At 41.3% G+C, this 26,005-nt stretch overlaps 1 protein-coding gene across 11 annotated transcripts in view; it reads left to right on the top strand.

Moving 5' to 3' along the window:
- Positions 1–26,005, top strand: part of EFCAB11 (EF-hand calcium binding domain 11) — a 162,425-nt gene that overhangs the window by 3,274 nt on the left and 133,146 nt on the right. For 9 of the 11 annotated variants that reach the window (XR_016440358.1, XR_016440357.1, XM_090033888.1 and 6 more), the window contains exons 3-5: positions 7,994–8,039; positions 9,895–9,996; positions 11,618–11,708. Coding sequence is in view for 9 of the 11 variants with exons in the window: in XM_090033888.1 (XP_089890014.1) it covers positions 7,994–8,039; positions 9,895–9,996; positions 11,618–11,708 (239 nt within the window). In the remaining 2 variants the exon portion in view is untranslated. Of the gene's footprint in view, positions 1–7,993; positions 8,040–9,894; positions 9,997–11,617; positions 11,709–14,519; positions 15,071–18,589; positions 18,613–26,005 lie in introns of those variants that run through there. The other 2 variants (XM_090033885.1, XM_090033884.1) reach the window with 2 other exon arrangements.

Raw genomic sequence — 26,005 nt, 5'->3', positions numbered from 1 at the left:
ATAATTAACTGTTAGTCCAATTCTCCTTGGTCCTTCTTTTGCTACCCCTCCCCAAATATGAACTCCTAATAATTGTTCACTGCTGGAAAAGTTGTCATTATTTGCATTCTCCCTGGAGTAGCAAGTTAACAAGAGTTTACCATATAACAAAAGAGCTGACTAAAAGAAAATACTGTATTTCATAGACAATTCTTCCCCCCCCTTCCCCCTTTAGTTTCTTGAGTGCTAAAAAAAAATCTTTTTTTCCACTAAGAAATTGTTAATTCCCATAACTAGATGACTGACAAACAATAGACTAGAACTTTACTAAATGCTACAAAAAACACTTGCCTACAGCTCAAACAGAACAAAGTATAGCTCAAAGGGTAACTCTCTTTCCCCTAAATAAGTCTGGATCAGATCTAATAATGAACTTAGGCCCTTAAAATGGGACCTAGGGAAAATTTAGGTGCCCATGTCCAGAACTGTGATCCTGATGACCCTGCTTATCTATCACCCAACTCTGAATGTTCCCAAACTCTAGAGGAGTCTTAGGCCATGTATACACAGTCAGCTCACAATGCTCAGCTACAGTAGCTTCAAACATGCCATGAAGCTTTGCAGGGGCTGACTTCTAAAACAGAAATGGTATAGCTGTATTTACACAGACCACTGGATGGGCTGATTAGCACTGCTGACTTAGTGCAATAATTAGCAGGCCAAGCACCATACTCATTAGTCTGCCAGCATTCCTGTTAAACTACACTGCTTCTGGTTTAGGAGATGTGCCTGGCAACACCACTGCTAGGTACAGTAAGCTTACTGTGTACACACAGCCTTTTTGATGTTAAAGTTCCCCAGGCACTCAGAGTTGCCCCTCTGCTTATGCCCGAGACAGAGGTGGGTGATCATTTTGGCTGGAGGGCCACTTAACGAGTTTTGGTGAGCTGTCAAGGGCTGCAAGGCGCCCCGCACCGGGTCACCATCTTGGGACAGGAAGTCCCACCCCCTAGCCCTGACATTTGCTACTGAAAGTCCCTCCCCTTGCCCCTTGAAGTACTCCTTTTGGGAAAGGGGTTTACCATCTTGGAGCTGGAAGAAAAAAATTATATACTAAATATCAAACATCCACAATAATGTATTTTAATTTTATTTTTAAAAATATTTTTTCCTGATATGCATGCGTTTGTGTGGTATATATAGAAGTGATTGCATCATAACTCACAATAAAGTCTTACTCTTGTATATTGCAGGGGGGATGTGGAGGGGTGGGTGGTATGGGGTTTGTGGAAGGCTGTGGGTGTGTGTGTATGTGGCATGTGGGGGTATGTGTGGTGGGTAGGTATGGACAGTTTGTAGGCAGGCATTTGTGGGGATGTATGGGTGGGTATGGGGTTTGTGGGGGATGTGGGATGTTTAGTGGAGAGAGTGGCTGGAGGTGTGGGAGGGTGAAAGTGGGGTATGCATGGGGGGTGTGGGTGAATGTGTGTAGTAGGGTGTGTGTGCCCAGCAGTGAGTGGAAGCTTCCCCAGAGGTGCACAGATCCGTGTGGGGGAGGGTGTGGGTGGGTGCAGTGTTTGTGGAGTGTGTGTTTGTGTTGGGGACAGTGTGGTCATCAGGTTTGCGGGAGAGGGTTTGTGAGTATGGTGAGGTGTGCATGGGTGCCCCCCTGCACATGCCCCCCTCAGCCAGTTAGCGCCTGCCCCTGCCCTCCAACAGCCCAGAGCCCGAGCGCCCTGCAGTCCCTCACCACCACCCCCAACAGTTCATAGCCCCAGCCCCACCCCATGCCTGTTCTCACCATGGCAGAAGTGGAATAGCCAGAAACCATGCACACAGCTCCTACCCCGCTGTGCCCCATGCCTGCTCTGTACTGCCCGTCTGTGGCTCCTCTTGCTGCCCCCTGGACATGTAGCAGAGCTGGGGTGGCTTGATGGCTGGACTGCCTTTCTAGAAAGGCAGTCCAGCTGCAGAGCTGCCCCAGCTCTGCTACATGTCCGGGGGCAGCAGGAGGAGCCATGGATCGGCAGTGCCTAGACCTGGAGGGACTAAGGGACCCGCCGCAGGCCAGATCCAGCCCAGGGTCTGTATTTTGCCCACCTGTGTCATAAGATCAGTGCCATGGCAAGGAAGTATGTTGCCTGAGGCAAAGCCCACAGCAGCAGCCTGCCCTCGCCCCACACACAGCTCGGGGGGGGGGGGGGACACATGCCCCCCCCATCCTTGCCTGGAAGTGCACATAGCAGCAGGAGCTGCCATCCCCACGCACTTGGAAATGACCTGCTTGCAGCTCTATCCCGTGTCTTCCCCTGGCTTGGGAGCACCTGTTGTCGCCCCCTCGCTTCAGCACCCATGGCTGTCAACCTGCTGGCTCCTCATTCCATCCCCCCCTGCACATACACTTTGCTACAGCACTTTTTAAGATCATCCATGGTCTAAAACAGGGGCGAGCAATTATTTTGGGCAGAGGGCCACTTCCCAAGTTTTGGCAAGCTGTCAAGGGCCACATTTCCCTCTCTGGTGCAGGGAAGCAAGAACAGCCCCGTGGTCCCAGGTCAGAAGCCTCTGCTAGGCAGGGGCTTTTGGTTGGTGGGGCAGGGCTGGGTGGGCCTTGCTGCTGGGTCCTATTGCTGGCTTTCCCTGGGTCCTACTGCCCCTGGCTCTTGTCATCTTTGACAGGCAGCCAGGAGCAAATAAAAATTAATTTTTCTAAATTTTTTAGGGGCCCTGTGGGCCAAATCTGGCCCCCAGCCATATTTTGCCCACTCCTGGTCTTAAAGATAGGCTGTCCACAGCCAGCAGTCCCTCACAGGCTTCTTTTGATGGGTGTTCCCCAAATGCATACAACACCACTGGGTTCAACATACCATATAGGGGCAACTATTGCTTAATGAAGAGCCGGAGGAGAAATGAGGTGGTTTGGACAATCACCACTGCTGCCAAGGAACTGTGAAGCTTGGGTTCAGCTTCTTCCTCCTCAGAGAATTCAAACCTGTAATTTGTACATCAGGAGAGCATCAGCTGAATCCTTGAACCCACGTCCCATTCTCTTGAATGTAGAAAGGAATGCAAGATTTGTGAAGCTAAGAAAAGAGAACAGAAGAGAGTATGTGACTTCCTGGTCAGTGGTTAAGACACTCATGTGGGAGGGAGTGCTATGATCTAAAAGATAGGCTGTTCTTGTCCCTCCTCCAGGAAGGTTTAACGTTAAGTACAGAAGCGGTCTTGAGGGAATGTATGCATTTTGCTGCTACCTTGACTAAGATGCCTGAAGAATGGATTTGACATGCCCCTGTTCTTAGTGTTTCCCTGCTGACTCTAGTGCTAGATAGTTCCCTCTTTAGCTTTCTGGCTCTTCTGGATCAGATTGAGATACCTAACTCTCCTCATACACTGTCTAAGGGGACTAATATGATGCCTAAAAGTTAAGTGTTAAGCGACTTGTACAAATTTATTCAGCATGACAGAATTACTCCACCTCCAACTGAGTGGAGTTTGTCTTCTGTTGCCCAGGAGCTGGCTAAAGGAGTTTGGACACACTCTTGTGCTGTTAGTTGGCTGTAAAGTACATTTAGCAGCTGCTGTCTTCCCAGAGTATATTTCAGGCTCTGGCAGTAGATACTATAGTGAAACCACATGGTGTTGCCAAGAGTGCATGGATGTACACATGCTCTAGTGGCTTGGTGTTGGTACCTCTCTGTTGTCAGAACTTCTTGCTGCCAGACCAGGTAAGTGTGGATAGATTGCTAACTACTGTATTGTATCTGGCCCAAGTGACTATACTCAGGGACTACAGTAACAACCCTGATCCCCAAATGTCCAAAGTATCCTGAGATGGTGGCAAGTTCTTTTAGCTCTTTTCCAGGGCAACAGGAATTGGTTGCAGGTAATTGGCATGTCTCATGCTGAGGTAAAATTGTCTCATCAAGCACAAAGCAACACAATAATGTTGATTTGCAAATAGAAGTGCCCAAAGCAAATTCACCTGTAAAAACATTTTATGCAGTGTTAAAGGAAAAATTACAACATTCTTTAGTTTTAAAAATGAAATAGATTTTGCCTGAGCAGTATGTTTTTCTGAGAAAATATTAAGTTACATGCAATAACATGAAAAAATTGCATACAAAATGTTGATTTAAAATACAATATTGTTCTTAAATTATAAAAATGTCATATGCATTTTAAAAGTTAAATTTTGGAGGTTTATGTTTTCTAATACCTGGTGTCACAAGATATCACACACTTTATTGCGTGATATACAAAGTAAGCAATGAATTTCTTAGTGTGGTGTGCTATCCTGATACAATCAGGATATCCTTTTTAGTCTGTTTTTTTCAGAATCATTTTATCTACCTATGTTGACAAACATTTTAAATAAAATACTATTTTTATAAAAATAATTTTAAAACAGGAATTGCAAACTAATTGCCATTAAAATAAAATTCCTAGTAAAATATTAGATCTTATTCCCATGATAGGTTAAAATTGGAAGAAATAAGACCAATCATTTTTCCTAGAATAACATTTCTATATATTTTGTCAGCACATAGATACCAACACAATAGCTGCTTTGGATTCACTATCTTGGTGGAATAAATTGCAATTAAAAAAGATTTTGTATGCAGAGCATTTTCCTCAATGTTTTGTCAGTTTCAGTAATCACCGTATTGTGGGATGAATACTAAAGTATGAAATGGACTCTCTCAGTTTTCTGAAGGCAGCTATCTGTAACTTGGATGAAAATAATTTTCACTTCTAGAAATCTGATGTGCTGACCTCTTTCCCTTCCCTCCCCACCCCCAGTTATCTGGGCTGATTAAAATGCTCTAGAAAGAGTCTTCTTAATAGTCAAACTGTTGCAGTTAAACTGTCATTAGTATGCCAATTCAGCATATTAAGTTACAAACCGGGGATAAAACACCTTTAAATAAGCAATGGTGTAACAAAAGCATCACAATTAATCTATAGATGATACACCACCAGTCATTGTTCTCAACCACATCCTCCTGGCCTCTACAAACAGCATAGTAAAATGGGTCTCAGAGGAAGATTCATCCAGCATATTGGCTGATAGAACCATTCTTAACATACAGGGTGTTGGATTCTGTGCTTAGCTCTCCTTTTTGTCTATTGGGGTCTGAGTATATTGAACCTATTCAGTCTAATCTTCCTAAGACTTATTAGCCTCCAGCTAATTATTAGCTCTTTCTTTGGCTTGCAACTCTGCCCTGCCCTCTATGTAACTTATAGACTTAACAAATTCAGAGATTCACAGATCTTTTCTAAGCGACAAAACTTACACATCTCTGAATTTATTAGTTTATAAGGTGCACCTGTGCCTTGCCTTTTGCTTGACTTCAGACTAACATGACTAATTACCTCTATGGCTTTTGTCGCACACTTCCTGGACATAAAGTTTGCTTGTTACCTATTTGTGCACCACATGTACCGCAGATGCTTGAGTAGCTCAGTCCCTTTTCCAGATACCATATCTTATGATGGTCTGTGGTTTACAGTTTACCTTTCTAGTGACGTGTGATAGTTCAAAAGCATATTACACATAATTTGTGTAATTCCTGACATAATTATGTTTTCCTTTCTTTATCTCTTGTGATATCTAGATTTAACTAAAAAGAACAAACCTCCTATATACTTTTTCTTAGCTCAGCTTCTCTAGCACACTGAATTGTTCTTTGAGATTTGTTTAGAATCCTCTACAGTTCCTGTCGCTGGTAGGTGTTGTAAGGCTTTGGTCCTTCTCCGGTCGATGCCTTGTTCCCTAGCAATGTCAGGGTGAAACTGCACCCTGGGGCCACCTAGACGGTTACAGGTGCTGCCTCTACTCACCTGCCATGTCTCTGATGTTGATTGATTGGGAGGCAGTCCCTGTCAGTGGTCCAAAAGGTGGGTAGACCCTGGTCTTTCTTCATGGGTCTCCAAACCTCCCCTTTACCCCACCCTTACCACATCCATGGCCTTGGAAGATGCTGCTCCCTGCAGCCTTCCTTGGAATGATCTCTTCTCATCCATGCTACCCGCCTCTACCTGGGTTAGGTCCTTCTGGCCGTCAGTTTTTCCCGGGTTGATCCCCCGCCTCCAGATTACCTTTCGAGCAAACTAAATCTGCCCTGGCCTGGTATAACAGTAACTTAGAATAACTCTCAACAAAACAAAAGGTATTAGGCGTCTGCTGACAGGCGCCTAGGATGCTGGCTCCCAGGATCCCTCTGACTAGGAGCTAATCACTCCTGTTCCTACTGCCTGGTGGTACTTGCCACTTCCCCGTAGGGCTCTGATGCAGCTGCTGCCAGCTCCTCCCTCTTCACTGGGCTACCCGCGGGGCTCAGCCATCGCTTGCTGTCCCTCCCCGTTGCAGCACCTGAGTGCTCTGCTGTTGTGAGGCTCCGCTCGGACCGGTTATAGAGAACCGCTTCTCTCCGCTGTAGCTCTCCAGCAACCCTTGGCTCCCAGAGCCCAATTCCATGCTCTGTCAGCCAGGCTTCCCTGGCTGACGCTAGGGCTTCCTTCCCCACAATGGGGGCCATGGCCGCCTGGCTCCACTGCCTGCATTTCCCGGCCGGCTGACTCCTCTTCCAGCTGCTCTTTGAGCAGTCCACGCTCCTCTGAGGCCCCACCCCCAATTCACAGGCTCAGGCAGCTCCGGAACTGCCGAACCTGCACCGGCATTTCCTTGCAGCTGCCACTTGTCTCCACCCTGTGGTAAGTATCGGGGCTCGTTGGGAGGGATCTGGAGCCATGTTGAGGCAGCTTTTGCCTCCCCTCTCTCAGTTCCCTTCCTGCATATAGCTGCTGCTTCAAGATATGAAGTTTGTCTTCTGCTCTCTGCCAGAACGGCCAGTATGAAGTACTTCCTTTTATAACTCCCAAACCAAATTAGGAGTTATAATAATAATAATAATAATAATTGTAACAGCAACAGTTATTACAGTCATTTATCACAGATTTTACTCTTGTAGGGCACAGCTCCTTACTCCTGTAAGTAGGCCCTTGCCAGGTGATGGGCAAGCCAGTGATAGCCTGTTTGCATTGAGCAAACAGTTTCCTTAGGATGCAGTTGACTATTTTTTTGCAGAGTAACTTTAGACTCTTGCAATGAGGCTGTGTGTCATATTTTCAGTCTATTTTTGTACAGAAAAAATAATTTTCTCCATAGGAATTATGTCATTTGTCAACACTGCTTGGCAGCGGGTCCTGTTCAGTTTCATAGGCAATCAGACCTAACCAGGTGATACGTTTCTTAGTTACCAGCCCAACCATATAGAATCGGTTTTCTCAGTTTGGCCACCTCATTTATTATGTCCATTAAGTTGCTCAGGCACACCTATTCAAACATTAGTGAATCGAGTCCGACTCAGATGGGCAGGTGCCACTCCCCTGTATATAAATCAAAACACAGTAAAAGGTTGTTGTAAGACATGGCCAATTCATAAAATTGATCTGGATTGCAGTAGTTGTACTTAGATCCCCTAGGTCTTCACATGGGAACTTTAAGAGTGGAGGTAGAAAATGGGAGTTCCCAGAAGATTTTCTCCAATTTGTCCTCATGTTTAAAAAAATACCCTACATTCTTATTTGTACCTCATTCTGCTGTTTCAGCATATACATTCCAAGGAAACATCCTTTTAGAAATAATTTGTTTCAAGATTGACTGTTGAAAGAGCAACTTTTTCCTTTGTTTAAAGGAACTGGCTAATTTGGACACAGTACCCACAACACACATACATGCATACTGAACTTTATACACAAATAGTTCTTTTAAAGTCAGTAGGCCTATTCACTTTGAAGTATTGGTCTTAGGACTGACATAGGTTTAGGCTGTATTTTTGAAAAAATAATCTACATTGCTTAACAGAATACTTTACAGGATAATCTGTTCTACAGTTACAAGACCAGAACTGAAGTGAAGTGCAATTAGTATAAACTGAAATACATATAGTGGTCCAAATTCATCACTGGTACAAGTGCATTGCCTGCTATATTTTTTCTGTTCCAGGTGGAAGTAGATTCAGTAATGGCTTCTTTACAACAAAAAAATTCAGGTACCATTCAAATAATTTTTTCAATTTTTTTGTACTCTTCTTATTCATGATTTCTGATATATAAAACTTAGATTATATAGACATTTAAAAAACTTGATCTAAATTAACGACAAATGAGTTGACTCAGTTTGCTGGCTAGGAGCTGGCTATAGAAAAAAATAAAACTAACTGGTTTATTTTCATTTTCCCAACTGATAGAAATTCAGGAAGTAAGCAAAATTTGCATAGGTAAATGATTATCATTATTTAACAGTGTCTGTTTAATGCTGCTCCATCATTTGGTGGTTGGGGAGATGAGTAGCAGAATCGTCTCTAAGTCTTAATCCAGGAGCAAATAGGGTATTAGTTCTTTACTTGGATTTTTGTGTGGAAATATGTACACCTATTAGGCTGACCAACAAACAAACAAAACATTGTAGTGACACTCACATGGCTTTTTAAAGGTCCAGGAAGTAGTTGGAGATTTATTTTACCTAGAAGGATGCCTTTTGATGTAGAGAAGAAACACTGTACGCTTTAATAGTAGCAGATAATTTGCCATCACTAAAAGATCAACGAATGGGTGGCACTGTACTTCAGGAGTAATTCCATAAAAGGAAAAGTGTGCATTTTAATCTTCTAGTCAGATATGTTACTCTGAAACAGAAAAACATAAAGGAGTGGCAGTCTGTCTTACTTTTTTTAAGGTTTCACTTTCATAGTTATCTGATTGCATTGCTTATGCAAGCAAGTTTAGTATGATTTGACAACCTCTGTTAAAAAAATGCTTATAAAGAGCTCAGTATTTGAAAACAGCATGTCTCTGTAGTGCTACAAATTGAGAATTAATAGTTAGTTAATGTGTGATGTTTTCATAAAGTAACAATGAAAGAAGCATTGGGAATTTGTATGCTCATAGCTTAAAGTTTGAATTAAGACAGCAGATGGAGCTGAAGGACCTATATTTCTAAGCCACTTAAGAAGGTTAGGTTACAGAAAAGTTGTAAGAAAAGCAAAGCACAGAGCTCTTGTTATGATGTTTTGTTTAGAAAATCCCTGGAAAATACAGTGACATTGTCCTTCAAAAATTATTTCAGCTGTATGTAGTACTATGAGGAGAAGGATTAGACTTATGTGGGAATTGTGAATTGGAATTATATTTATTTTGGTGGAGATTTATGCTTTTAAAACCTAAGATTTGGTATTTACATAGTAAAAAACTCTTTGCCCTTTCAGAAATACCATATAGTTAATTAGGGTAGAATTTAGAAAATAGGTTTGTATTCCAAGTCCTTTTTAGCCAATTGAAAGAAAAATCAGGTAAATTTACTTTAAAAAATGAGTTTTATATTTTCTTTAAGTGGCGTAACCAATACAGTATAGCCATGTACTTTTATTAGGAGACTCCTAGGAAACCATACCTGAGGCTATAGAGCATTTCAGAGAGATCACAGAGTGCTGGGAATGGTGCCAGATATATTATTTATGTAATATCCTCTACATCTTTATCCATGGAATGCAGGTGTTATTGACTTTGGCAAGACTGTCTTTGATCTGCTCTCCTAGCCCAAAGAACTACAATTTGGCAACTAACAAGAATGAAATAAATGAAAAAAAATATACAGATTTATACTAAAGAATGGTAGAAGAAAAAAAGCTAAATGGAAATAGAATTTAAAATTAGCCTGAATATTATCAATTCTATTAGAATATTTCCAAATAACCTTTCCTGCAGAAAACTCTTGTTTCTACTTTTTTCTCATATTACTTAATATAATCAAATTTTATATTGCCAGATTTATGTATATTTGCAAGGGGAAATAAAACTGATATTATTTTTGTGACGCAGGTATATTCACATTTTTCATCTTCGTAGGTGTGTTACTTGAAGAGTTTTTAAAGCTTATGACTACAAAGAAGTCGGCTCAGTTGTATCACAGTGAAATAAGACAGATATTCACAGCTTTTGACATGCAATGTAAGTATTTCTTCCCCATGGAATATTTTAAGAGATTTTGGAGCAAATGTACAAAATACAGCATTAATGCAAAATAAAATGTGCTTGGGAATATTTAGGGCACTGCACAAGTGAAGTAAGTTAATGATAGCGTTACAGGTATCTGATTAAAAGAGGCAGGAACAGGAGGCGGTTGAGGCCAGTAACAGGTTACAGGGGTGTATGTATTTCACTGGGTGCTGTCTAGCTGATGAAGAAAATTCTTTAACTTTTCATATGTGCTGCCCATTGTAACTACCTTTATGCAGTGGTGAGGTTACAGCCTCGCTTGGCTTACAGGTGCTCCCTCATATACTGGTCTTCTATTCCACTTATGTACCCATGCCACTTACTTTGCAAGTTTTTCTCCAAAAGGTGGGTATGGATCTTTTTTTCCCTCTCCTAGCTGACCCATGGGTGAGAACTAAAGCAGAAAGATGTTCTCTGGTTCATTCCAGTGCTAGATGTGGTGGTTCTTCTTTTCTGGTAGATAGATTCCTTTTTTTCTTCTTTGTATCAAAAAAAAGAGCTTGTGCACCAGCAAGGCAGTGGGCATATAATATACCCACGATCCCTTTCTACACTATCTTTCTACTTCAGTTGAAACAACAGCATGATGAAGTATAGGAAACAGCCAGTCAAGTACCCTCTGTAGCCTTTTGCTCTGAACTGCATGTAGTAACTTTAGAAGTCATCTCCCCTGCAAGAGACTAAGTGCAACAGCACTTAATTTTGCTCATTATATCTGGGTTTGCCCATTATATCTCCCCTTTGCTTCTCACTGGGCGCATCTACACGTGACGCTACGTCACCATAGCAATGCATTATGGTGACGTAGCATCCACAGGCATCTACACATTACCCGCAGCTACTGCACCATAGCAACATGCTCCCTAGGTATAGCACACCACTATAGCAAAGTAGCTGTTAAAAATAACTGCACTACACATATGGTGCAGTATGGGCTGTTACTGTGCTTTAGTACTTCCAAAAGAAAGTGTTAAATCATGGCGCAGTAACAATGTCTCTATAGAGACACGGGCAGACATGCCAATTCTTTGAGTTAGCCTTCTTTTTAGGAAGTTATAATTGTAAATGGACATTCTTTTCTCTTAGATGATGTACTAATGTTACATATTCAGTATTTAGACTTCAAATGAGTTGTGAAGGGAAAATTCATTTAAATACAACTGGAGAGCAGTTGTTAATTAGGAAGTATGGCAAGAAAAGCTGAAACGTTGAAAATAACTTGTTATATTTTAAAGTCTCTATTTGAAAGCTTCCCTGGTATGAATCTGTTTTTAAAAACTAATTCATTATAAAATAAGATAAATATGGCTGTTGCTGGTTCTTTGAACAGAGTTCTTAGTAGTAGGCAGTAAATTGCCAGTACAAAAATCATTTTGGATTGTTCCTTATTCTAACCCCTCGATATGCATGCTGGAACTTTCTTAAAATATTTGGTTTGCAATTACAATAACAACTTCAAAGAATGCATTTAGAGCCTCTGAATCTACTATATAGACATATAAATATATTAAATATTTAGTTTTTGAGCCGGTATAAAACTTTTTAACATCTTTATTTTTTCTCATTGAAAAAGGTAGAGGATTTCTGACTTTGGAAGATTTCAAAAAGGCCTTTGATGCCATTACTCCAAAATTACCCAAAAGAATCATAATTGAAGCCTTCAGGTAAGTCTAACACAAAGATCTCAATTCTCATTCTTATATAACAGTCTTATTAATCTATTTGAACTAAGTGAAAATTGTTCTAGAATGGTAAATTGTTTCAAAGGAAAGGCAACAAGCATCAACACTTGAATATCGAGAGTATCCTTGTGTGTATAAGAAAACATTCAAGGAAAAGGGATGTTTCTGTTTTTTGAATATATACTGTACAGTCTGCTTAAGCAGTATGAAATGTGGAAAAACAATTGTTAGCCTACGATGTCTCTTCAGAAGTCCAGAAATACTCACTCTTGCATTATTCTGACTTGGAAGCTGAGAGAAGGACTTCAGAGCTATCATAAGGGACTGTAGGAAAAAAAATTAAGCCTAAAAATATCTTACAAGCCAAAAGTTTAATTTACAAAGGTGACTTGGGTATTTTGGGAACTTTTCATTCTAAATCTGCCCTCGTAATTCAAAAGTATTTAGGGAATTCATGTATTAGGAGAGGTGTTTCTTCTGTTCACTTTGACTACACATGTTTTGAATGATTTTGGAAATGTCTGCTGCTCTTTGTGACTTGTCACACAATCCGAGTTCCAAGATTACATTCTAGTGTTATGAAAATGGACTTTTGTTTGAACATATATAGTTCTCTATATAGTTCATTCCTAACTTCCTCCCCCCACCAAAAATTAATGAAAATGTTGCAGTAATAGTAGTATGCATTATATTGAGCATTAATTAATTTCAGGTATATAGTATGTCTATTTGATATCTTTTGGAATCTATTCATAAATTAGTTAAAGGTGACTATCACAGTAGAGGAGGAATCAGTAGTATCTTCAGAATATCATAGAATCAAAGGACAGGAAGGGATCTGTAAGATCATCACATCCAGCCCTCTGCCATGGGCAGGAGGTTATATTGGCCTCAAACAAGTTCAACAAGGTGTTTGTCCAGCTTCCTCTTGGAAACCTCCAAGGATGGCAACTGCACCACCTCTGCTGGGAGCATGTTCCAGATTCTAGATACCCTTACAGAAAATAAGTTTTTCCTTATGTCCAACCTTTTTATTTAATTAGCTTGTGCCAATTGGTCCTCACCCTACCAAGGGGCGCCTTTCTGAATTGTTGCTCCACTAGATCTTGGTGCTCACCCTTGACATACTTGTTGGCAGCTATCAAGTCACCTCTTAGTCTTTTGCTCAGACTGAACAACCCTAGTTCCCAGAGTCTCTCCTCACTGGGCCTGTTCTCCAGGCCCCAGTTATATGGGTGGCCCTTCTCTGTACCCTTTCAAGCTTATCCACAAGTGTGGTACCCAGAACTGGACACAGTACTCCAGCTGTGGTGTCACCAATGCCAAATAGAGGGGAAGGAGCAGTTCTCGAGATCTGTTCACAACACATCGGCTGATAATTAAAATGGGGTGGAGGAAATATGAGTGGAATGACTCCGGAGTAACTAGTGTGTTGAAAAATCCTCTTATCTTGCTGCATTAAATATTTAACATGTCATGGTAGGGGCAATTATTTAAAAACAAATATTTTCAGGCATTTTTTTTATAGAATAGAGTTCATTACAAGTATGTGTATAAAACAGGTTATCAGACTGATGTGAAGCTGAGCTATTTGAAAACCACAAACGCTTTTTATGGTACATCTTATGTTACAGTAAGAAAGAATGCAACAATCCCAATTATTATAAAAAGAAAAGATGTATATTGTTAATCATGCCTTGAAAAATTTTGAAAAAGCTGCTTTTTGTGTACTTCATTGCTGTTATTTTGGAGACATGGCACACAAGTGAATGATTATATATAGCCAATGCTGGCTTGAGGCAGTGGCCCTTGAGGAAGTGTCATTTAAGGTTTTGTGTTTGGTATATGAAGTAGGTAATGCTTGATTTCTTCCATGCTGTAATTGCTTAAAATTCTTCTTTTGTTATATAACAAACACATATGGACTTTTTTAACATCAATATTGGTTAAAGTAAAGTATTACTGTTTTTAGTATTTTATTCTGTGCTTCTTGATATACTGTTGTGTTGTTAGTTTTATTTTGAGAAGTATTAAATACAGTGAAAAGTGGCTCAGAAACTGTAAAAGCCAGAAACCTACTCAAGCCAGAAGATTTCTGTCCTAGTGTGCCTTAGTGGGAATTCAGGATAAACTGTCTGATGGGGAAATGGAAAGAAAGGCAGGTTTCTAGCTTTTACTGTTTCCTTCTTTGTCTGGTTTCACTCCTGTGGTGCTTTTTTGGCAGCAGGGATGTGCCAACCTGCAAGCTGCCCCTTCTTGCTGGTGCTGCCATATCTCCATTGCTGCTCAAGCTGCAGCAGTGGGGAAAGAACAGCCTGCAAGCTACCTCTGCCGTGGCTGATTGCATGGAGATAAGGGTGACAGAGCTCCCTGCAAATAGCAGCAGGATCTGATTGGGCGATGTAGACCCGCTGCCCCGCCCTTAACCTCTGCTGTTGGTTAGAGGGAGGCCCCAGCGCTGCAAGGAGTAGGGCTGTTCTGGGCAGCAGTGTGTGTGGGTGTGGTGGGGAACTGACCTGCAGCCAGAACAAGCTGGGTGCAGTGGTATAGCCAGCCAAACTACAGCTGTGTCATCCATGCCACCCTAATCTCCTCTCCAGCTCCCCCACCCTCTGTCCTCCCTGGTCCTACCATTCTAGTGATTGGTAGTACTGGGCAGGGGGCTGCACTCCCCAACTGGTAGGCAGGCTATTAGGGTGCCAGGGGGAGAGAGCACTTCTGCTCCTCTTATAAGACAGTAACCTGTCTAAACTGGAACTTTTTCCTGTTCTGGTGCAATTCTGTCTTCAACAGGTTTCACTGTGTATTCATACTTGGCTTTATGTTGTTGGTTTCTAAGTCTTCTGGGCCTAGTCCTACTTCCAATGAAATCAAGATCAAGATTAGGTCTCTCACATGGCAGAATATAACAGAATGGATGAGGAGAGAACAAAGATTTCTGGTGCGACATTTCATTGCTGAAGGAAAAGATGGGGTATCATGCTTTTTCATTGATATATAACACCCATATTTTAACACTGAATAGCTGGAAAAAGTACTTTGTTGTATATTTTTTACAATAAGAAGGACAATGTCATAAATTGTAGTCCTGACTGTAAGGTATAGCAAAACATAGTGATCAAGATGTGTCATGCTGCAGCATTGGCAAGTAATACATGTATTAAATGTGTGTATTTGTTAATATGATATGATATTTGCATAATGCTCTTCTCTTTCTTGCTCAAATTGAAGTTGGCTATGCTTTTGGACTGCAATTCATAAGATTATTTTTCAACTAATTCCAATTGCATAAGAACAGATTTTACCACACTATGTGAGTAGCAATTTATTCTGTTAATACTGAAATCAATAAAGTAAACCTGTATTCTAAGGACTATCTTAATCTTAAACTATCATGGCTAAAAAGCTACAGTAAACCAAATGATAGAGTAAAGCCATGGATAAATGTGCTAAACACTGAGTATATTTGCCAAAAGAATCAATACAGTTACACCACAAAATCCAGATGCCATATATATATATACACTCATCTGGAAAAATAAACAAAGCAACATATGTTTTCATATATAGTTTTAAACATTCTTTTTATGTATATTAGTGTTTTTTCTTTATCCCCTCTCTTTAATGAAAGATCAGAATTGAACTCTCTGGACTAGATTTAATGTTAAAAGCAAATGTAAATTGCTCTGTATTTTTTGTAAAATCAGTTAAAGCAGGACTAGGTACAATGTGTATGTCAGTTGATGTTTTGATGACTAAGAGGAGGGAACTCAATGAAAAATTTGTTTAGACTGGAAAAAAGAAGAACTTTGGCTAGGTATAGACAGTCAAAAAACCTGAGATGGAATCAATCTTAAGTTACACTTTTCTGTAAGCAGCATAATTTAGATCGATAGTGAACAGAACACACATTCACCCTTTGGTGGAGGGGCAAATCTGAGATTAGGTTCTGCCATTTTTAAATGAGGCTATGCATGCCAAACTTGTTCTGTTACGGGTATAGACCAGTTTCCGATCACTTATACTGGTTATTCTGTACCTGGCCTTTGAGTCTACATGAAATTATCATCTTAATAACTTTTCTTTTAACTGATTTCTTAATTTGTATGGCTGCAAGTTCAGAGATTCTATCTGTAAACCAGTGGTTCTCAACCTTCTTAGATTCGAGGCATGCATCAGAAAGTGCCAACTCTTAGCTTTCACTTTTCTTTTACTACAAAAAAATAATAGGGAAATTCTTCTGTTGCAAAGAACTCAAAAAGACTACAACATAGGAGAATGTTTTTACACTATGGAATACTTTATGGAATCTCAGGGCACCTATACATGAGCAACAATTAATCAAGTCTGCTGGAGCGGGGTAATTACCACATTCCAGCAGACTCCAGTGTTTTGTGTATCAGCATCCCTGTGCTTAAAAATGGTGGTAGGGGGCATTTTATCTAAAGCTTATTTGACAAGCTTTAGATAAAGCACCGTTACCGTTTTTAAGTGTGGGGATGCTGATACACGGCATATGCCAGGCACTTGAATTCAAGTGACTCTTAGAGCCACTCTAATTAAAATCCCTCCCCCGCCACACACTCTCAAAGCACATGTATAATCACACTCAGAATTTATCTTGTGAATCATGTTTGTACCCCTAACAGTGCTAACATTGCATGGCACCCTATAGCACCCTTGAAAGGATCTCAAGGCATCTCCAGGTGTCATTGTACCCAAGTTGAGCATCACTACTCTAAACCATTTCACATTTTGTTGGGTCACTGCAAATTTTATAAAGGTGTATTGTGGAGATTTAAGACTTTTCTTATAAATTAAATGAAGTAAAAATGGTGTAAAAGTCACTGAAACTGTTTATGGTGAACCAAGACACGCACGTGCACGCTGTTTAAAAAAAAATTAAGGACCAGACTTTTAATGCCTACTTGGACTCTCTGGTTATGACACAGCAGGGCAAACTTTTCCTGCTGAAGAATAACTCTCTCAATGTATTATTTTTAGTAGAAATGAATAAAAGTTCATTAGTCACCCAAGCTATACAAATCTTAGAGAGATGTGTATAGGTAATTGTAATGAAGTGAGGATGAAATCCTAACTCCATTGAAAGCCATGAAAATTTTTCCACTCAATTTAGAAGTTTCAAGATTTCAACCCAGACATATAAGGCATGTGTTTATAATGTCAGATATTTCAAAATAAATTAAAAGCTAACTTCAGAAAATACACATACGTTGATCACATACGTTGTCTGGCTTAAAAATAAATGATCATCCAAAAAAAAAAAAAGACTACCATAATTTTTAATGTTAAGAATTATACTTTCAAATCCAGATGTAACTTTTAAACCCTCCAAAGCGTATGTAACCATACCAACAGAATGTACACACTAAGATAATAAAAATACAGGTTTTGAACATACAGTTACATGATTCTTCATGTACAAAAGTGCTAATATAAAGATGCTTACATATTTTGTGCTACTTTCCATATGCCTGATGCCTTAAATAAACTGCTTAGATTTCAATTTCTATTTTTATTACTATTAAAATACACTTTAAAACTTTAGTATGATGAATATAAACACTGGATTATGAAGTAAAGAGTACTTTTCAAACTTACGTATGTGAAAATTGACAGTTGATACCTATGCTTCATTTTAGTACTGGGCATAAGGTATGTTTCTGAATGTGAAATAATGAAAAAATAGATCAAATTACTTAAATTTGTGGTAGAACTTCACCATTGGGTGGTGCTAAATGCTCTGTTTGAAAAAATAACTGAGGGATGCAGTAGATTCAAAAGTTTTACAAATATAATGCGTAGTTTTGTTTAGTTAATTTTTATCTGATCCTATTTCTTTCAATGGTCTGAATTACAGGCAAATAATGTAAAGTTCACATCAGGCTTACAAAAACAAGAGTTATATTTGATCATGTTAATTAAGCTTAGATTGTGTGCAAATATTATAGTAGCCTTTCAGATACATTAGGCAAAATGCATATTAGATGCTTCATTACGTACGTGGGACACCTAGTTGAAAAGCGAGTATTCCATGATGCTGATAGCCATTCCCGGCACAGAAGTTGTAGCAGTATCTAGTAGAGGTGCACTGGTATATCAGTCCATATTGGATCAGCACCGATAAAAGGAAAATTGACACTATCAGTAATCGGCTTTTTTTGGTCAGCATAGCCGATAATGTCACCAATAAATGTCTCGTGCATGGTTGCAACTTGGCAGCTTAGAAAGCAGTGTCTAGTCAATAAGTCTGTGATGGGGGAAGGGGCAGGGTGGAAGGAAGGCGTAGGAGGGAGGGGCAGATCAAGGTCCTCACAGTGAGGGAGGGATGGAGCCATGGGCAGCTTGTCCATGGGGGCATGGGAGGAAGAAGAGGGGAAGCTCCCCACTGCTGTGCACACCGTGGGAAAGGTGTCTGGTGAGGGTGGGCTGCCTGCTGCGGGCTTGGGGCCAGAGGCTATGCCAGACTCTTCTCAGTGGGAGCGCAGGGGCTGTGGGTAGGGCAGAGTAGGTGGCAGTGGCACTGGGAGTTGGGGGCTACAGGGTGGGCTAGAGCCACCCCAAAATTCCCTGTAGCCCCCACATGGAACCCCTCCTAATACCGCCACTGCCAGCCCTATCCTCCCACCCTGAGCACAGCCCTGGCCCAGCCCTGCCCCTGGGAAGAGGCTGGTGCAGCCCCTGGCCCCAAACCTACAGCAGAAAGTCCACCTTTGCCCTGTGCACAAATCCCGGTGGGGAGAGGGGGGACATGCCCCTCATGCCTTCTCCAGGCATCAGACTGTTTGGAATGGAAAGAGTATCCCATTTGTGATCTGTGTTTTTTTCTGTTTTATTCTTAGGTTGATAAGATCACATGGTAGAGGTAGGGAAATACTTTTTGGTGTTGGTTCTTTCTATACTAAGGATGACTTAATTGTTTTCATGTTGCTTTGTTATAATTAGCCAGTTTAAAGACAAATAACCTGGTTTTGAAAACTACGCCATCTCAGAAATCTTACACCCTTTTATGCATGTTAGATTTATAGACATGTATTGCAGAGCACAGTGAATATGAAACATTCATCTTTGTATGAATAGTTGCTATGGAAACATAGTACACAGTACAATGTCATTCTAGCTCTGGTGTTGCCTGCAGTAGTTTATTCCTTTGTTGTGCCTGTTTCTTAAGCAACTGTCTTACAGCCTTTCATATTATTGCAATTAATCATATACATAGTCTGTATTGTTATCTCCTGAAAACCATCTCTAATGGATCACATACATTTTGTATGTGTGCATGGATGCATGCACACACACATTTTGTTCAATTCATTGATCAAAAGCTAGTAACATGCCCAAAATTAACATGCTTTTCCCCATGAATGGACATAAATGGGAAATACCATGTTAAACATCATCAGCTCCCAGGTAGGGATCCAGAGAAACCAGTATCATTCAAGAAAATACTCTGCTTCTCTGGCCCCACAGCTTCATTTAATTTCACTTGTCAGAGACTGCAGGTAGACCTAGACCTTCACTACTTCTTCATAGACAAGTTTCCTACTCTTGGAGGGGAGGGAGAAGAAAATGCAGCCACTAGGCTCTCCTACTTATCCTTAAATTACATTTGCTGGAGAAAGACAGATCTGAGGCTTCCAGAGTACCCTTAACTGGTGAAGGGTAATGGAAATGTAAGAGGGGGAACCTCTAATTCATGCCCTCAAGTAAAGTAACTACAAAGATCACAAGAGAGGCAAGGATTTCTGTGGGTGATATCTTTTATTGGAACAACTGCATGATTAGGATAGACTTACACTAGGGGCCTGCGTGGCCACATAGGCAGTTCAGGGGAGCTGTTGTGGGCTGGGTGAGCACCCCCTGCCCCCAGCTGGAGTGGGCACATGTGAGCACCAGCTTATTCATAGATGTTTGGGTCAGAAGGCACCTCAGTAGATCGAGTCCAACCCCTGCCTTGGGCAAGAAAGAGCATTGGGGTTAGATGACCCAAGCCAACTTCAGCAGGTGCATCTCAGCTGGGGCTTCCACCACCACCAGTCCCACCACCAGGTTGCCCTTCTACCCCAAGGAGGGGCTGGAGCTGCTGCCCATCTTTGGCATTGGCAGCCTGAGCATGGAGGCAGTATGGCTAGGCAGAAGCTGCTGCTGGGTGCCAGGAAAAAGTGAGACCTAGCAGCAGGCACTGCCTCATCCCCCTTGAGGCTGCCAGAGACTTATTGCTGCAGCCGCCCAGAGCCTGCTCCAGGGCTGCCCTACAGCTCTTCCCTGCCACTGCTGCCACCAGTGCCTGACACTAGACTGCATGCCTACCCCACACAGGGGTTCAAGGTCCTTGCAGTGCTGCAGACCCCCATCCCCTCCTGCCCTGGCCACAATGAGCGGCAGTGACCAGGCAGAAGCTGCTGCTGGGTGCCAGGAAAAAGTAGGACATGGCAGCAGGGGTGGCCAACTTCCCCTCACTCTGCCAGGCATTTGTCTCTGCAGCAGCCTAGAGTCTGGACCAGGACTGCCCTATGGCTCTTCCCTTCCAGGTTCAGGGGCCCAGGACAGCCTGGAGGTGGCACTGGTGGCAGCATCGGGAAGAAGCTGCAGGGCAGCCCCATTGTGGGCTCTGGCCAGGGACAGCAACAAGGGCCTGGCAGTAGTGAGGGGGAGGTGACCGTGCCTGCCTTCAGGTGCTACTTTTGCCCAGCATCCAGCAGCAACATCTGCCCAGCTGCCACTGCTGCTTACCATGGCTGGAGCAGGTGGGTTCAGAGCAGGTGCTGCAGGGACTATGACCCCCACACATGGGGTGGGCCAGGGCCAGGTCTGTGCACTTAGCCCAGGGCTTGGACCCTGCTTGCACAGGTCCTAGCCGGTCTCCATGGCTTGGGGCCTGATTATTTTAATCAGATTTTTCAGAACTGTGCTGTTAAGTCAGAATATTTCCCTCCAGAGTCAAAAGCATGATCTTTCCCATCTTAAAAGAAACACAATGCAAAATACCCTTTTCCTAGAGCCTTTGAAAGTTGTACAGACAGCCTGAGTTTTTTATTCTGGGGACAGAACACTGAAGTAGAATAGCTTCCTTACACTGGATTTATTATTGTAATTCTCAGAATGAGTTTCCAAGGTTTTATTCCAATTTGTTATGCAATGGCATCAGAGATTTAATTGAAATGATGGTAGGCCCTATATTGGCTGCCCAATTTGGTCACAAGGCATCAACTAGCTGTCTTTATTTCCATCTCCAAATAACTGTTGTTTGAACTGCAGTACCTCCTTGGAGTCCCAGTTAAGGGAAATTTGACAGTAAGGGAGCAATGGCACCACTTCCTTGCTTGCAAATTTCCAGACCTGTAGGGAGCCCCACAGGCCAGATAGTGTGGCCCAGCACCCTGGATAAGGTGCGCAGGAGCTGGACAGAGGCAGCTCGGGGCCTGATTCTGGCATGCATGGGCAGTTCAGGGCCATGGGGCCTGATCCATGCATATGGTCTGGGTGGAGGTAGTGTGGGGTCTGATGTTGACACAGTGGCCCAATCCGGCCTACAGACCAGTCCCACATCCCTCAACTGGCATGTGGACCCAAAAGGTGGAGCACCACTGCATTAGAGTCGTTGCTATTTATTTGAATTGGTGTAGCTTATAGAAACTCAAATAAATACCCATTGCCCCATTGAGCTAGGAACTGTTCAACCAGATAGTAAGAGAGAGTCCCTGTCTTAGATAATTTACAGTATAAGTAGACAAAACAGGAAAAGAGAAGAGGTTATTGATATTTCCACTTTCCGTATGGAAGACTGAGGCACAGAATCATTGCATGACTTGCCTGATGTTGTCCAAGAAATTTGTGGCAGAGACCAAAACGAAACTAAATTTCCTGAGTCACAGCCTTTTCTGCAAGAATGATTTTTTTTTCTGGATGGAATTGGGAAGTTAATTCCAGAAGTGTTTCGTTTTATTATATGCAGTCTTTGTGTTCTGCCTCTCTTTTTGTCTTAAAAGTGAATCTCTGCTGTATATTGTACCTTCTAAGGCTAGTATATTAGTGTTCTCAATATTATTGGTAAGAAGATATTGTAATGCTTCATTCTAACAAAACTTAATTGAATTAATGCCTTGTTTAAAAGAAATACCTGGTGAAAGGCCTGTAGCTTGTTTTTGACATGACAGATCAGGTCATTACATGGTATAATAAACACTTAAATTAATTGTCAGCATGTAGTGGTACAAAAGATAGCTACAGTTCACACAGTTCTTATTTCATTTGGTTCTAAGTATTTTGTTTTAATTAAGAGTATTTTTAATTAGTATGTGTACTGTATTGCTGAAGAGTATATGGTTTAGGTATAGGCATTCAAAAAGCCTGAGGTGGAATCAATCTAAGCCCATTTTCAGTAAGTGGTGCAGTTTAGATTAGGATTGGTAGCAAACAGAACATACATTGACCCTTTTTGGGGGGCGGGGGGGTTGCAAATCTTAGAATGGGTTCTGCCATTTTTAAATCAGTCCCACGTGTGCTGTTCTGTTCTGTTACAGGCGTAGACAAGTGGTAAAAGTATAATGTCTGTATCTGCCCTGTGTGTTCCAATAATTTTTATAATTAGGACACAGTGAAGTGTTTTAAAGTATTGCTGCTGTTCATTCTTTCCTTAGCTTTCCTTGGAGTGTTACCAGTATTTTCCAAGTATGTTATCTGTCTTTCCTGGGTCTAAACTAAAACGTCATGCTCCAGTTGCAGCCTCCCTCTTTTTGACTGTGGGAAACAACTTAACTCTCACTTTTATGTACATGGAGTAAAAGCAAATGTATTGATCCTTTTACAAAAAGTGTTGAGTTATGCGGTCATTTTAAGTTTTAAATTTAGTATATTTCTAGTATACCTGCTGCCATACATGTAACAGGTCAGTCATCATACCCTATGAATTTCTGGTAGTGTTAATGTCTACTCGAGACCAGACAAAGGCATGGGCAAACCAGGTGGCTGCCTGGGGCCCGGACAGAAAGGGGGCCCGAAAATTGCAATTTTTTTCCCATTGTCTGATTATTATTATTTTTTTATTATTATTATTATTATTATTATTATTATTATTATTATTATCATTATTATCATCATCTCTGGCAACGGGGGGCCTCAATACTAAAAGTGCGCTCAGGGCCACCAGGAGTCTAGGTATGGTGCTGTGCCTTCTGCACTTTTGTAGTCTCAAGGCAGCCCTCCTCAAATTCAAGGCTCCCCTCAGAAAATGCCAGCTCTTAGTTTTCACTAATTATTTTGACTACAGAAAAATAGTAGAGCAATTCTGTTGCACAGAACTTGTAAAAGCCACAACCAGTCAGAATATTTTTAAAACTATGGATTACTATTAGAAATCTTAGGGTTTATCTTGTGAATCATGTTTGCATACCTCACACTGGCACATTTTGTGGCACTCTGCAGCAACCTTGAAAGAATCTCAACACACCTGGGGTGCTTTTGCATCCTAACTGAGACACACTGCTCTTTTGGAACATTGTAATTTTAGACTTGCTTTCTCCAGAAAATGAAGTGGCTCAACAACTTTTGTTTTCAAGATTGATGGCTTTTGGTTCATCTTGTCTGTTGTAAATGACAATATCTTCCAATTCAGTTAATAAATACTGAGCTGTTTTTTTCTTAAACATCTGAACTGCAAACTTGGCAACAAATTCTTTCCTTCCTTGTAACGATCTTTATCTGCCAGTTTGTTCCAACAAGTAGTATAAATATGAACACATTGTATAACGCCAAAATGCAATGTTACTTCTTTACATAAATTAGCAAATACAAATACATATGCTACAATGTGTTCTGCTTATATGTAAATATACATATTTATGCCATGACAGAAATTTTTCAGCATGAACATTATTTAATTGTATGTTTACTAATTGTAAGCATAACTTTTGCATGGAACTAATACTTTTGTAAACTTCTTAATAGTTTAAATATAATGTTAATACCTTTCAAAATTGCATTTGAAAGAATGCTGTCAAAGTGTCTGAACTGTCTGCTGACTTCAAATATGGAAAGGTTGTTAAATCTTTCAAACTACCTTTTTAGCACTGATAAATTAGGCCTCAGAGGCTTAGATGGACTCTGATCTGAAGTCAGTCTAGTGACAAAGGTAAGTGAAGAGTCACTGATGCATTTAATTAACATGCGTATCATTAATTAATTTGTTCTCCTGTCCTTACTCACTTTGTGGTGTTGATTTTAAATTCTTATTTCAGTGGACATGCATTAGATTTACTGTTTGTGTATGTGTATATAACACAACTGCTTTGCTTTGCATTTTCTCTCTGTTTCATACCCGGATAACTAAAACATAGAATTTCCTGACTGGAAACTTCCATGATTAGCCTTTTCTTTAAATTAATTTTTGCCAGTGTGGACACACATCCTCCTTCTAGTGCAGAGTAACAATAAACAACCCTACTAACAAAAGCATGCATGCTAATAAAAAAATGCTGAAGCCCTGACATAAACTGTGGGAATTATAGGTATTAGATGCATAATCCCAGTTTTCTTAGGACTTGGATCAGATTTGCCTTCCTGATCATTACTTCAGGACTACTAATTAGAGTATACATATCTTGGAAAGGATTGTACTACTTTGTCAAATGCTCTATATACTAGCAAGCTGTAAAAGTTTGCATCTTTTCTATTTCATAGATGCATAGACACTAGGGCTGGAAGGGACCTTGGAAGATCATCAAGTCCAGCCCCCTGCCCCAGGGGCAGGAAGTCAGCAGGGATCATAGGATCCCAGCAAGATAAATATCCACATGTCTCTTGAAGGTATTCAAGGTAGGCACTTGAACCACCTCTGGTGGCAATCTATTCCAAACCTTGGGGGCTCAGACAGTAAATAAGTTCTTCCTTATGTCCAGCCTGAAACGGTCCTGGAGCAGTTGTGACCGTTCGACCTTGTCATCCCTTGGGGCACTCTGGTGAACAGACGTTCCCCCAGATCCTGGTGAGCACCCCAATAAACTTATAGGTGGCCACTAGATCAATCACCCCTGAGCCTGTGCTTTTCCAGGCCAAAGAGCCCCATGGCTCTCAGCCTCTCATCATAAGGTCTGTTTTCCTGGCCTCTGATCATGCATGTAGCTCTCCTCTGCACCCTCTCAAGCTTCTCCACATCCTTTTTGAATTATAGAGCCCAAAACTGGACACAGTACTCCAGCTGCGGCCTCACTTTACTAGCCGCAGCATCAGATTGCAGGCTCATGTTCATCTTGTAGTTAATCACAGAATCAATGAGTTGGAAGGGACCTAGACAGATCATCTAGTCTGACCCCCTGCCATGAGCAGGAAGGAGCACTGGGGATGGCAGGGGTCATAAGACCCCAGCCAGGTGCCTATCCAGTCTCTTCTTGAAGATTTCCAGGGATGGTGAGAGCACCACCTCTCTGGGAAGCCTATTCCAGGCTCTGGCCACCCTTACAGTGAAGTAGTTCTTCCTAATATCTAACCTAAACCTATCCTCCCTCGGCACCCCAAGTCCCTTTCGTCCGTAGTGCTAACCAGCATAGCACTGCGGAGCCTATAGGCATGCTGCTGGTTTTTCCTCCCAAGGTGGAGAACCCTGCATTTTTCAGTAGTAAACACCATAGGGTTCTCATCCACTCAGTACCTGAGCCTCTCAAGGTCTGCCTGGATCACCCTTCTGTCCTCAGGTGTGGATGCTTTACCCCGGAGTTTGGTGTGACCTTTTCCTTTTTTTTTTTCTTTGTAAGTGAGTAATGTGCAATCACAGAGCTTTCTAAAACTTACTTAAAAGCTTTCTCTCTCTCCTTCAGCTGTGATATTTCTTGGCAGAAAAAAACATGAATCCAAACCCAAAACCAATGATGTCAAGGAAATTGGTGACAGCATAGTTTCAGTTTGCAGGCAAGGTTTAGATTGGTTGAGGTGCCATCAAGGCATTATAAATACCCTTGTCTGCTCTGCTTAAAGGTTCCAGCAACTTCAGCTAATTTAAATTGAGTTGTCATTTCTACTAACAAATGCGCATTCTTTCAAGGCTATTAAGTACCAAATGTCAATAAAAATATAGAAATTCTGAGCGTGAGTGTCATAAATTTTCTTTCTGAGGTTTTTTTAATACTGGCACTTTAAAGAGATGTACAAAGGGGGAGAAAATCTGTTTAGAGAAAATCATGACAAGCTGGATTTTTCTAATATTTGTGGGGAGCAAGAGAGGAAGGTAAAGCCACCACCCTAGCTCTGTCCACTTGGTCAAAAGT

The sequence above is a fragment of the Crocodylus siamensis genome, chromosome 2 (genome assembly GCF_052110815.1).
Source record: "Crocodylus siamensis isolate JL-2025a chromosome 2, ASM5211081v1, whole genome shotgun sequence".
Taxonomy (NCBI): Eukaryota; Metazoa; Chordata; order Crocodylia; family Crocodylidae; genus Crocodylus; species Crocodylus siamensis.
The sequence above is the reverse complement of the archived record's forward strand: the minus strand, read 5'-3'. Positions and strand labels throughout refer to the sequence as shown.